General features: G+C 36.7%; 2 protein-coding genes and 1 long non-coding RNA gene across 5 annotated transcripts; all 3 read right to left on the bottom strand.

The window, feature by feature from the left end:
* Positions 1–3,210: 3,210 nt before the first annotated feature.
* LOC103929536 lies at positions 3,211–3,824 on the bottom strand. The gene is made up of 3 exons (XR_664550.3): positions 3,791–3,824; positions 3,461–3,505; positions 3,211–3,328 (listed from the first exon to the last, which is right to left on the bottom strand). It is a non-coding gene; the product is annotated as an uncharacterized LOC103929536 (long non-coding RNA).
* A 3,236-nt stretch (positions 3,825–7,060) lies between these two features.
* On the bottom strand, positions 7,061–7,768 carry LOC125480038 (S-locus-specific glycoprotein S13-like). Its single transcript, XM_048590255.1, has 2 exons — positions 7,649–7,768; positions 7,061–7,444 (listed from the first exon to the last, which is right to left on the bottom strand). Exons 1-2 carry the CDS (start codon positions 7,766–7,768, stop codon positions 7,061–7,063), a joined length of 504 nt encoding a protein of 167 aa, XP_048446212.1.
* Positions 7,769–8,546: 778 nt separating this feature from the next.
* On the bottom strand, positions 8,547–12,642 carry LOC103929537. Of its 3 annotated transcripts, none has more exons than XM_009338743.3 (13): positions 12,221–12,642; positions 12,033–12,071; positions 11,395–11,585; positions 11,132–11,212; positions 10,804–10,848; positions 10,633–10,671; positions 10,326–10,521; positions 9,923–9,999; positions 9,682–9,795; positions 9,503–9,595; positions 9,321–9,365; positions 9,170–9,208; positions 8,547–9,060 (listed from the first exon to the last, which is right to left on the bottom strand). In XM_009338743.3, exons 1-13 carry the CDS (start codon positions 12,513–12,515, stop codon positions 8,857–8,859), a joined length of 1,458 nt encoding a protein of 485 aa, XP_009337018.2. In that variant the 5' UTR covers positions 12,516–12,642; the 3' UTR covers positions 8,547–8,856. The 3 variants fall into 3 exon arrangements, with proteins under 3 accessions (XP_009337018.2, XP_009337019.2, XP_009337022.2); XM_009338744.3 differs by having other exon boundaries at positions 12,278–12,642; XM_009338747.3 differs by lacking the exon at positions 12,033–12,071 and having other exon boundaries at positions 12,278–12,642.
* Between the last annotated feature and the right edge of the window lie 384 nt (positions 12,643–13,026).

The raw sequence follows: 13,026 nt of genomic DNA, 5'->3' as shown, positions 1-13,026 counted from the left end.
GCTTTAGGTATGTTTCGACGAATTTGCAGACCAAACAACTGTTTGGTTGTTTTCGAGAAGGAGAAGATGGCCTATGGTGTTGACTATCCAACTGCCAAGCAATGTTTGAAATATCCTGAATATGCTTGATATTTCCACGAAAATATCCAAAAATTTCAGGGAACGATATGGAAAGAGAGGGTTAAGTATAAACTTCACCCCATATCCGCGATATTTTCGGAAATCAGTCAATTTTCTCGATATTTTTGATATTTTAAGGAAATATCTAGGGTTTGCAGACAATTTGCAAAAAGTTTGCAGGAAATATCCATGAGCCTATGCATTCTTTATTTTTTAAATTTCTTTATTTATGGTATTAGTTTACTTCAATAAAACTTATGCTGCTTTAGTGACAAAAATTTCAATTAAGTTATGTATAATTTATTCTTTCTAGTAAAATGCTTTATTTTATTACTTATCATTAGAATGAAGTTTTTCTTCTCACATACAACATACTTATTGTTTACACATTATCTAATAATTAATTCTTGATTCATACGTGTGTTTTGACTTCATATGACATTCCCTAAAAAATAATTTTAAATTCCCATGTTTTTGAGAAAATTTCCATCATTTCCATCAAAGGCAATCGATATCAATATCGATAATCAATATATCTATTGATATTTCCACAAATTTACCTATCGATATTCCACCGATATCGATATTTTAAACATTGACCGCAGATGGAGCCATCAATTGGAGGCTGCCTAAATAACCACGAGTCGCAATTAATGACTTTCAAGATGCCATCCTCGTAGGCATGTTCTTCCTAGAAATAAATCATAAAAAAATCATGAGATGAACTTTAGGGGTGGACATGATGCGATTCCACTCTCAAATAGAATTGGAATTGGAAAATATCAACGGTTCAGTTTGGTAAGATTTTTCTTAAATTTATTACAAAAATATCAAGACGCCACCCTCGTCATGTGCATGCTCTTCACTCCATGAAGTATAATACGAGAGATTTTTTAGTGTGGCTGTCACACTAGGTGGTACACCACGTGTCTCTATATAAATGGCAAGGTTCTAAAAAACGCTAGGTGCTAGTCGGGCTGCGGGCTAGCGCCTAGGCAGCTAGGCGGGGTCTAGGCAAGCGCCTAGGCAGATTTAGGTAAATTTCTTGTATATCTTGTAAATAAGTGCATATTGACACTTACAAAAAATTAAACTTGTATGAAATTCATGGATAAGATAATAAAAGAATAATCAAAATGCAAAAAGAGTATGCAACAAGTCCAAAATTTAAAAACACATTAAGCATATATGCCATATAATCATAGTGAGGAGTATTGTAGGATGACACATGTATAATAAGTTCACCTAGTGCCAAGCGCCTAGGCCTTTTTTTAGAACATTGCAAGAAAATGCCTCGGGTTACCACTTGGTGTATCATCCGTGTTTCCATCACAACTAAAAATTTCTCACATTATACAACTACTCCCTCACATCTTCAGTTTTTGTTTTTTTTTTTCTTGGACAAGTTGCTAGAGCGTCTTCTCCTCCTCTATCTTTTCTTTTTTCAGTCTATCTTTTCTTTTTTCAGACTTCATCAGCTTCAGCTTTGTGACACAATCATTCTCAACATCATGAACAATATAGCCTTCCACCAACGTCCTTGCCATCTCCAAGTCTTCAGATTGACCAACAACGCCACCAACAAGAGTAACAGTGTCTTCCTATTATTCATTTACAGAAATTAAAACTCATAAATCACCAAAGTGTACCACCCACCGGTGAGAATTAACACCAGATAAAGAAAACCTAACCAAAATCACAACACTTACATAGTGATAAAGATTGATGCCTATCAAGCCAATAATGTCCTGCATCAAGAATATTGGAAAAAATTAGGCATACAACCAGAATAGAGTTAAGCCACCAATAATCATATGTGTACATGAAGCCAAATCAAAAAGCAGTCAGCCATAATAATTTAGATCACTTTATTCGCCTCTATAGAGGCACGAAATCTCCGGAGCCGATCTTCGTACTTCACCTGCAAATTACAGTAGAGATTACAAAACAGTTACTAAGAGGTTTGGCTGAGTCTTCATTGAGCAGGTAGCACCAATCCCAAATTACCACATCTACAAAGATCAAGCCCAAATTAGGAAACCTGTATTCAATACCGACCTTCTCGATCCCAAACCTTGAGCATAGCCCACCTTCTTGCTACCCAATCTTCATCAAGATATGCTGCTTACGGCCGTTCATAATTTCTATCGCCTGAAATCAAATGGTACAAGTCCAATATATACAGTGCAAACTTATAAGCAGTTTAAAAATTCTCACGAAATAGACAATAATTGTACAAGGGAAGGTGGAATGTTAGTTCTTCCTAGCAGTTCAAGAAGACGCCTGGCCCTGACAATATGATCTCGGTCCTTGATCTCTGTGGTTGTTGAGACTTTCATGGAATGGTTACACTAACCCACAATTGAAACACAAGAAGTGAACATGTGCATCAAACAACAGGCATAACTTCAAATAAACAACTGATCAATTAAGGGTAGGTTTCACAACCACAAGTTTATAGAATTAATCATGACATACCGCACTCAATTCGCATGAAATGCTATTCTCCTGTAAAAACGATTTCACCATAGGCCAAACATCTTGCACCCCTTTTGCTGAACAAATACAATTCAGAAGCTCATAAGTGAGAAAGCATTTGTTCTCTTGAATAACTAAAACAAATGAATTATTAGAAAGCATGAGAACAGGGAATTGTTCTCACAGAAAATTTAACAAAAGTAACTACGGGACATAAAAGGGACGTAAACAAAGCTGCAAGAGTTGTGTCAAATGTGGTGGTTATGAACCTCATTGAACAAGTTTGCCTCAGTACTATTTCATAGTCATAACTAAAAATTTATTCAAAAAAGGATTCTTCAATTTAATAAAAAACAAAGAAAAAACAAAAAGATGAATATGGATGAGATGAGCGCACCCCTGTCTTCACCATAGTATTCAGTGAAAGAGCACATGCTACTTTCTCGACAGTATCGTTTGATTCCTTACATTTAATCTTCACAATCTGTGCAAGATCAACAGCATGGAGAAAGATGCCTTCCACCATTGTCCTCAGCATCTCCAATCCATCTGATGTACCCATAGCAGTGAGTGTGCAATCCTATTCATTCATTGACAGGCAATTTATGTTAACCTCCACCAGGTGGTGGGAAGACCAGAGAAAGAAATGGAAAACATAAGCATTAAATGATAAAGGGACAATAACACTTACGTTAAGGAAAAGTTTACACCGTGTCATCTTGGCCATTTTCTGCATCCAAATTATATTGCAAAATATTAGAGAAACAACAAGCAAAATAGGACAGGTAACATAATGTGACGCCATAAATATTTTGCCAGCGGGAAGGTCAACAAACATGATTAAATAAATTTATGCATGCACCTTGATGGAGCGCCTGGAAAGTTCGTCCCATTTCAATTTTACCTTCTGCACAAAATGTGTGAGATTAAATCCACGTAGAATAAGAACTTCAAATTTCATATCTCCACCATTATACATAAATTTGGGTCTGACTGAACATCAAGTAGCAAACATAAGACCCAAATAAAGGCTCATAGTCCTCTTACAAATTATCCTCAGATGTTGTTTTGCCAAAATGAAAAGGTCAGAATCACAGTGTCCAAAAATTAGATCATAGAAGTTTAACAACATAGATTTGTTCAACACGTACTGATAGACAAAAAAATGTTATGAAACTTATTCAATACCCACCTTCTCAATTTTAAATTTTTGGTTCAGATCAAGAAATCCAATGTTAACATGTTGCATGCTTCCATCAACTATCTCTAATATCTGAAATCAAATTGTCATGCACTAAAAAGAATCAGATAATTGTTACAAAATGGTTAAAAATAAAAAATCCAATCCAATTTCTCTCTTTTTTTTTATACATAAAGAGAAAATATTTGGAGATTTCAAGTACAAGGCGGCGTACAAAACATTTCATAAAGCTTGCAAAAAATTTGAAAATCTTTACCAGTGATGGGTCAACAGTAGTATATGCCAAGAGTTTAAGAATTTGACAAGCCTTGTTAGTAATATGTGGGTCCCCACCGGTGGTTGAAACCATCATGGAACGAGGGACCTGATGATAATCTACTTTCCAGTTTATGCCTTGACCTTCCAAAGACGATTTCAATTGATTGTCATATCCGTCTAGCCTTTTTGCTGCACAAAACAAAGAAAGCTCATAGGTTGGGCAACTGTTATTCTAAATAATTAGAATAGTAACAAGCGCAACACGCTTATTGTAGAAAATTAAACCAAATTGTAGTAACAAAATGAATTACAGGACAAGGCATAGTAAAATATATATGCATATCCAGTCAGTAACTCAAGGTTAATGTCAAACCAATACCTGCACATATAACACAATTTGTTTTTTTTTAACATAGAAAACCCGTTTTTGAAATCAAAGTTGAGACACAACCAAAGGACATAGTTAACTTATTAATTACTCGGCCTTGCCGCCACGTAGGCTTGGTAGTTTTTAGGGTCAACACTTACATATCAACATCTCATCCTTATGCTTGTATTACTTGGTGTTTTGCTTATGTTGTGGAACAATCTTCTTTGTATTTTTTTCTATGTTTAGCAAAACCTACCATCCTAAGGTTAGAATGCAACACTTGGTTTAGTTTCTCATTTTAATGCGAGCTAGATGCAATTTTCATATTTGTGTTCTTGAATCTCTTAATGTGATTTATCATTTGTTATTTATGGTTTGATTCTTAGATACCATTATTATGTAGATAGAATTGTATTTGTTTGTGTTCAATGACCATCTTACCTTACATATCAGCACCTATTTAGGAATTACATATGCATATGAGCTAGACCTAGACTTATGGTGTAACTTTATCGTTTTCAAAGAGCTCAACGGACTATTGTATGTTAAATTAGACCTTGACCATAGACTAGTAAGCTAGTAGCATATGAAAATACTTAGACTCTCACCAAGACCATTGGGAGAAATCATATCTAAAGGAAACAATTGCATATTGAGTTGGACTAAGACCTTTCTGTACATACACTTCAAGAACCGAATGTAGAATTGTATGAACGGTGCATTGATTTGAGAATCGTATGGTTGAGTGTGGATTCCGAAACCTTAAGCTCACCATATCCATATAGTACAACCCTAGTTCCTTACAATCACTTATTCATTGTCATGTTTTATTTATTTCTTTTACTATTTTTCCTGTTGGCTTTTCTTATTTGCTTTTCTTCAACCAAATTGTGATCTTTATTTTATGGTTTCAGTGTTTAGTTGATTCAAGAACATAAAATAAAAAGAGTCAATGTTTGCATGCTTAAGTTATTATTTTTGCTTAAATTAATCTCACTTTTGTGGGATCGATCTTTGCTTTTCACTATACTATCCTATTTAATTTGTGCACTGATAAGGTTTAAATTTGTTATTTGTTAGCGGTCTAAATATTCACAGCAACAACAACCAAGAATCTTCACAAGATTTCAGAGTTGAAGTTTGGCAATCGGTATTACTTCATATTTTATTTCCTTTGTTACTTTTTCGGAACTTCTCGAAAGCCTCTTGACTGCGATTTCCTGTCCATCTACTAGCCTAACTAGAAGATTGTTACGTCCTTGAGGAATCAAGTGCTTCCTCAAATTACGTTTCTTCTGCTAGCAGAACGTAAATTACATTGCATACAGGGTCCAAAACCACCTTCTCCAAGCTTATTGTTGATCGAAAAGTAATTAGTGGCACTCTCTATCCTTGGCAAGTCGAAAAATGGCAGCACCAGATCGTCTTCCATCTGTTCTTCAATGTCTTCACCTTATTAATCATCAAAAGTAACAATTAGTGATGCAAATTAACTAATAATTCTGCCTTTGACATCTTTCTTGCCTCTAAATCTTTGAATGTAACAATAACCAACTAAGAACCTCCCAACAATTACAGCAAAGGCAGATGCCGCTAGCAGTCTATCTTCCACTTCTTGCCTCATAGTTAAACACCAGACAATTTGTACATTCCATTGAACAGGGGACCTTTAAATTCCTAAAGAACAAATTGAACATAATTTGTACCTAGTTCTGAAGCACACATCTTGATGTATACATACATCCTGACCACCACCCGGCATTTGCATAATATCGACAAGGTCACCAAACCAGATAGCGGAACCGCTGCTTTCTCCTCTAACATCTATGTCTGTGTAAGCAAAACATGAACAATTCGATAAACATTTGGCCTTGCATTCAACGAGGTTCATGCTTTTATTTATCCAACTATGTGTAACATTAGGCAATTTCGACCGCGGAAGCTTGGAAAAATCATCATTCTTGCAGCTCAATGACTTTCTCCCCACGCAATCTTTTAAAAAATCTTTCAAGTTCCAATTCTCTAGTGATGCAGGAACGATCCTCTCCAAACATTGACAAATTGGCGATAAATTAAGAACACAGTTGCCATTGTCATCACAATGGACATAACTGTCTCAAGGGTCTCTTGGAAACACTGCGTGGAGTATCCAATTATGGTCTGCCTGTGACTAAATCCACTCCTAGCGATACGATTTGGTATGGTTCATCATCAGCATCCAGCCAAGTAATAATAAGTTTCTAAAAGACGCTAGGCCCTAGTCGAACGGCAAGCTGGGGCCTAGTGCTTAGGCGGTCTAGACGGATTTAAGTATATACATGCAAATTCAAACATACCATTCAAAATAAATAATTGCATATCTAAGAACTATACTTGTAAATTCAAACATACCATTCAAAATAAGACAATTTATGACACATAAGTGAGAGTTCTTTCTCTCCGAAGTGAGAGTGGAGACCTTCAATTTCCAGTTTCTCCGGTGGCACCGGCCCTAGCTTCGGCTGGGGTCAGTTGTTGTGTCCTCTTCTCCCTTTTCTCCTTCTTTTCTCCAACTCCGTGGGTATTCATCTTCCTGGTTCCTCCTTGCTTTGATTTTCAGCCATGTCTTCCTGGACAGGCAAGCCAACTGCCTTTTATTCAAACCAGATAGCGGAACTGCTGCCTCTTCCTCTAACATCTATGTCTGTATAAGCAGAACATGAACAATTCGATAAGCATTTGGCCATGCATTCAACGAGGTTCTTGCTTTTATTTATCCAATTGTGTGTAGTATCCAGCAATTTCAACTGCAGATACTTAGCAAATCCATCATTCCTGCAGCTAAACGGCTTTCTCCTCACGCAACCTTTCAAAAAATCTTTCAAGTTCCAATTCTCCAGCGACCCAGGAACGAACCTCTTCAAACATTGACAAATTAGTGATGAATTAAGAACAGAGTTGCCGTTGCCACCACAGTGGACATAACTGTCACAAGGGTCTCTAGGAAATGTTGCGTAGAGTGTCGAATTCTGATATGCCTGTGATTAAATCCACCATTGGTGAAACGACGTGGTTTGGTTCATCATCGTCATCCGCCCAAGTAACGACATTTTCATCATGTGAATTGTCATGTATCCTCCTTTCTGTTGACAAAAGTGAAGTTCAAAGCCGGAAGTTCCTTGGTGGGTTTTCCACTGAACAAAAGGCCATTCCATGGACTGCTTCTCAAGTACTCATTAAACCCTTTTCCGCATGACAAGCTCAGAATGGTTAAGCAGCTCCGTCTCCCATATAATGTCTCCCGGAGAAGGTCGTCCTAGACTCTTCCATGCTGTTAAATGCCAGTTAAATTCGGTCCTCATGTCTCACCCGAGATTCATTCCCGGAAGCAAGGTATCAAAAGGGTAGTCAAAGCTTTGTAACAAGTAGTTTTTTGAGTTGGTATCTTTCTCACCCCTGAGGACAAGGTTGCCATTGTTCAACAGCTGTAGGACAGGGTTCTGTTTTTAGGTTTATTTCGACGAATTTGCAGACTAAACAATTGTTTGGTTATTTTCGAGAAGGACAAGATGGCCTGGGGTGTTAACCATCCAACTGCCGACAGTGTTTGAAATATCCTGAATGTGCTCGATATTTCCACGAAAATATCCAAAAATTTCAGGGAACGATATGGAAAGAGTAGGTTAAGTCTAAACTTCACCCCATTTCCGCGATATTTACAGTAATCAGTTAATTTCCTCGATATTTTTGATATTTTAAGGAAATATCCAAGGTTTGCAAACAATTTGTAAAACGTTTGCAAGAAATATCCACGAGCCTATGCATTCTTTATTTTTTTTTAATTTCTTTATTTATGGTATTAGTTTACTTCAATAAAACTTATGCTGCTTTCGTGACGAAAGTTTCAATTAAATCATGAAAATTTCAATTATTGATATTTCTACAAATTTACCTATCGATATTCCACCGATATCGATATTTTAAACATTGACGGCCATTGGAGCCATCGATTGAAGACTGCCTGAAGAACCACGAGTGACGATTAATGACTTTCCAGATGCCGTCCTCGCGTGCATGTTCCTCCCAAAAATAAATCATAAAAAATCCATGAGATGAACTTTAGGCGTGGGCACGATGTGATTCCACTCTCAAATAGAATCGGAATTGAAAAATATCAACAATTCAGTTCGGTACAATTCCTCTTAAATTTATTACAAAAATATCAAGATGCCGCCCGCACTCCATAAAGCATAATATGTAGACTTTTCAGTATGACCATCACACTAGATGGTACACCACATGTTCTTCTATAAATGGTGGGTTATGTATGTTAAAAGGTTAATAACTTAAAAATTAAAATTTTCCACTTGCATAAAAACACGTGATGTACCATCCGTATTCCCATCACAACTAAAAATTTCCCACATAATACAACTACTCCCTCACATCTTCAGTTTTTGTTTTTCTTACATGGACAAGTTGCTAAAGCGTCATCTCCTCCTCTATCTTTTCTTTTTTCAGACTTCATCAGGTTCAGCTTTGTGATGCAATCACCCTCAACATTATGAACAATATAGCCTTCCACAAAGATCCTCGCCATCTCCAAGTCTTCAGATTGACCAACAGCGCCCCCAACAAGAGTAACAGTGTCTTCCTATTATTCATTTATAGAAATTAAAACTCATAAATCACCAACGTGTACCACCCACCGGTGAGAATTAACACCAGATAAAGAAAACCCTAACCAAAATCACAACACTTACATTGTGATAAAGATTGGTGCCTGTCAAGCCAATAATCTCCTGCATCAAGAATATTGGAAAAAATTAGGCATACAACCAGAATAGAGTTAAGCCACCAATAATTATAAATCAAAAAGCAGTCAGCCATAATAATTTAGATCACTTTATTCACCTCTATAGAGGCACAAAATCTCCGAAGCCGATCTTCGTACTCCACCTGCAAACAACAGTAGAGATTAGAAAACAGTTACTAAGAGGTTTGGCTGAGTCTTCATTGAGCAGGTAGCACCAATCCCAAATTACCACACCTACAAAGATCAAGCCCAAATTAGGAAACCTGTATTCAATACCGACCTTCTCGATCCCAAACCTTGAGCATAGCCCACCTTCTTGCTGCCCAATCTTCATAAAGATATGCTGCTTACGGCCGTTCATAATTTCTATCGCCTGAAATCAAATGGTACAAGTTCAATATATATAGTGCAAACTTATAAGCAGTTTAAAAATTCTCACGAAATAGATAATAATCGTACAAGGGAAGGTGGAACGTTAGTTCTTCCTAGCAGTTCAAGAAGACGCCTGGCCCTGACGATACGATCTCGGTCCTTGATCTTTGTGGTTGTTGAGACTTTCATGGAACGGTTACACTAACCCACAATTGAAACACAAGAAGTGAACATGTGCATCAAACAACAGGCATAACTTCAAATAAATAACTGATCAATTAAGGGTAGGTTTCACAACCGCAAGTTTATAGAATTAATCATGACATACCGCACTCATTTCGCATGAAATGCCGTTCTCCTGTAAAAACGATTTCACCATAGGCCAAACATCTTGCACCCTTTTTGCTGAACAAAAACAATTCAAAAGCTCATAGGTGAGAAAGCATTTGTTCTCTTGAATAACTAAAACAAAATGAATTATTAGAAAGCATGAGAACAGGGAATTGTTCTGACAGAAAATTTAACAGCAAAAGTAACTACGGGACATAAAAGGGACGTAAACAAAGCTGCAAGAGTTGTGTCAAATATGGTGGTGATGAACCTCATTGAACAAGTTTGCATCAGTACTATTTCATAGTCATAACTAATAAATTTATTCGAAAAAGGATTCTTCAATTTAATAAAAAAACAAAGAAAAAAGAAAAAGATGAATATGGATGAGATGAGCGCACCCCTGTCTTCACCATAGTATTCAGTGAAAGAGCACATGCTACTTTCCGCAAGACTCTTCTCGACAGTATCGTTTGATTCCTTACATTCAATCTTCACAGTTTGTGCAAGATCAACACCATGGAGAAAGATGCCTTCCACCATTGTCCTCAACATCTCCAATCCATCTGATGTACCCACAGCAGTGAGCGTGCAATTCTATTCATTCATTAACAGACAATTTATGTTCACCTCCACCAGGTGGTGGGAAGACCAGAGAAAGAAATGGAAAACATAAGCATTAAATGATAAAGGGACAATAACACTTACGTTAAGGAAAAGTTTACACCGTGTCATCTTGGCCATTTTCTGCATCCAAATTATATTGCAAAATATTAGAGAAACAACAAGCAAAATGGGACAGGTAACATAATGTGACGCCTTAAATATTTTGCCAGCGGGAAGATCAACAAACATGATTAAATAAATTTATGCATGCACCTTGATGGAGCGCCTGGAAAGTTCGTCCCATTTCAATTTTACCTTCTGCACAAAATGTGTGAGATTAAATCCACCTAAACTAAGAACTTCAAATTTCATATCTCCACCATTATACACAAATTTGCGTCTGACTGAACATCAAGTAGCAAACATAAGACCCAACTAAAGGCTCATAGTCCTCTTACAAATTATCCTCAGATGTTGTTTTGCCAAAATTAAAAGGTCAGAATCAGTGTCCAAAAATTAGATCATAGAAGTTTAACAACATAGATTTGTTCAACACGTATTGATAGACAAAAAAATGTTATGAAACTTATTCAATACCCACCTTCTCAATTTTAAATTTTTGGTTCAGATGAAGAAATCCAATGTGAACATGTTCCATGCTTCCATCAACTATCTCTAATATCTGAAATTAAATTGTCATGCACTAAAAAGAATCAGATAATTGTTACAAAATGGTTAAAAATAAAAAATCCAATCCAAATTCTCTGTTTTTTTATACATAAAAAGAAAATATTTGGAGATTTCAAGTACAAGGTGGCGTACAAAACATTTCATAAAGCTTGCAAATATTTTGAAAATCTTTACCAGTGATGGGTCAACAGTAGTATATGCCAAGAGTTTAAGAATTTGACAAGCCTTGTTAGCAATATGTGGGTCCTCACTAGTGGTTGAAACTGTCATTGAAGGAGGGACCTGACGATAATCTACTTTCCAGTTTATGCCTTGACCTTCCAAAGACGATTTCAATTGATTTTCATATCCGTCTAGCCTTTGTGCTGCACAAAACAAAGAAAGCTCTTAGGTTGGGCAAGTGTTATTCTAAATAATTAGAATAGTAACAAGGGCAACACGCTTATTGTAGAAAATTAAACCAAATTGTAGTAACACAATGAATTACAGGACAAGGCACAGTAAAATATATATGCATATCCAGTCAGTAACTCAAGGTTAATGTCAAACCAATACCTGCACATGTAACACAATTTGTTTTTTTAACACAAAAAACCCGTTTTTGAAATCAAAATTGAGACCCAACCGCTGAACGCTACAATTACAATATTTAATAGATAGTTACAATTGTCACAAGCCACAACTAAATAGTGTGCTTTGCCTTCAATATGATCTCATACTCATATGCCTAAGATTTCCCCAAAAAAAAAAAAAAAAAAAAAAGAGGTAATTCTAAATTATAATAAAGAAAAAAGCACAAGAGAGGAAGGTACCAAACTTCGGAAAGATGGGCAAGGTCATATACCATTCCGCTGCGCACAAAACAAACAAAATACAATACAATGGAGATAAAGTGAGACGGTCAAAGCAAACAGAATACAACGTAGATAATTTGTTGTTAGCCTAACCCCTAGGCTATCCAGAAAAAAAAAAATATGTACAAGGAGAAGAGACGATCTACAATTGGTTTCTTCCACGAATTCCTCCGTATACGTGGCCCGTTCGCTTGGAGGCTTACCGTATCCGCTCAAGCAATCTTCGATTGGATCGTCGTCTGTTGTGGTGAGTGGGGCAAAGAAAGCGCCCAATTTGGTCCCGGTGAGTAGATTTGTGACGGTTTTTTTGAGAAATGTTTGATTTTCGGTGGCGGTGACGAGTAGATGATCTTTGAGGTTGCTTAAACTGGTTCTCAAACCAGCCACCCCATGGCTGAGGCCGTTGAGCTGGCTTTGGAGGCGCTCGCCGTGAGCATCCATGGATGCGCCTGTAACAGATAGGGAAGCTTTTCTGCTCCAACCCTAAACCGGTCGATCGTTTGGTCACAGAGAAATGTGAACACTTTTCGGAAGAGGATTTTCTTTTCTTTCTGCTTTCTTGTTTGTTGGGAAGGGGGAATTTTATTACGGGCTTTGATGGTCTTGGTTGTTTGAGCTCATGGATCACGGTCGCCCAAACCTCAAATAGAAACAAGCTTTCCTACCATTTAAAAATTCGCACCCCACAGCTCATAGGATAATACGTGGGAATGACAATTTCAACCGTTAAATGAGGCAGATTTGGAGATAAAAATTTGCATAGTTTGAGGATACGAAGAAAAACCGTGAATATTATTTGGTTATTATTTCAATATAGTTATAGGAATCTCCAATCTCTATTCGTCCCATAATTCACCCTGAATAATGTATAAAATAATAACCAAATTTTATCCCACTAAATAAGGTTCTCGAGGAGTGGCAAGCACCTACCAAGGCGAGTGAGCAAAGATCT

Source organism: the organism of the source record quoted next, unplaced genomic scaffold (assembly GCF_019419815.1).
Source record: "Pyrus x bretschneideri cultivar Hongxiangsu unplaced genomic scaffold, Pyrus_bretschneideri_v1 Contig31, whole genome shotgun sequence".
NCBI classification, from domain to species: domain Eukaryota; kingdom Viridiplantae; phylum Streptophyta; class Magnoliopsida; order Rosales; family Rosaceae; genus Pyrus; species Pyrus x bretschneideri.
Note: the sequence above shows the minus strand (reverse complement) of the source record. Positions and strands in the feature narration are given on the sequence as shown.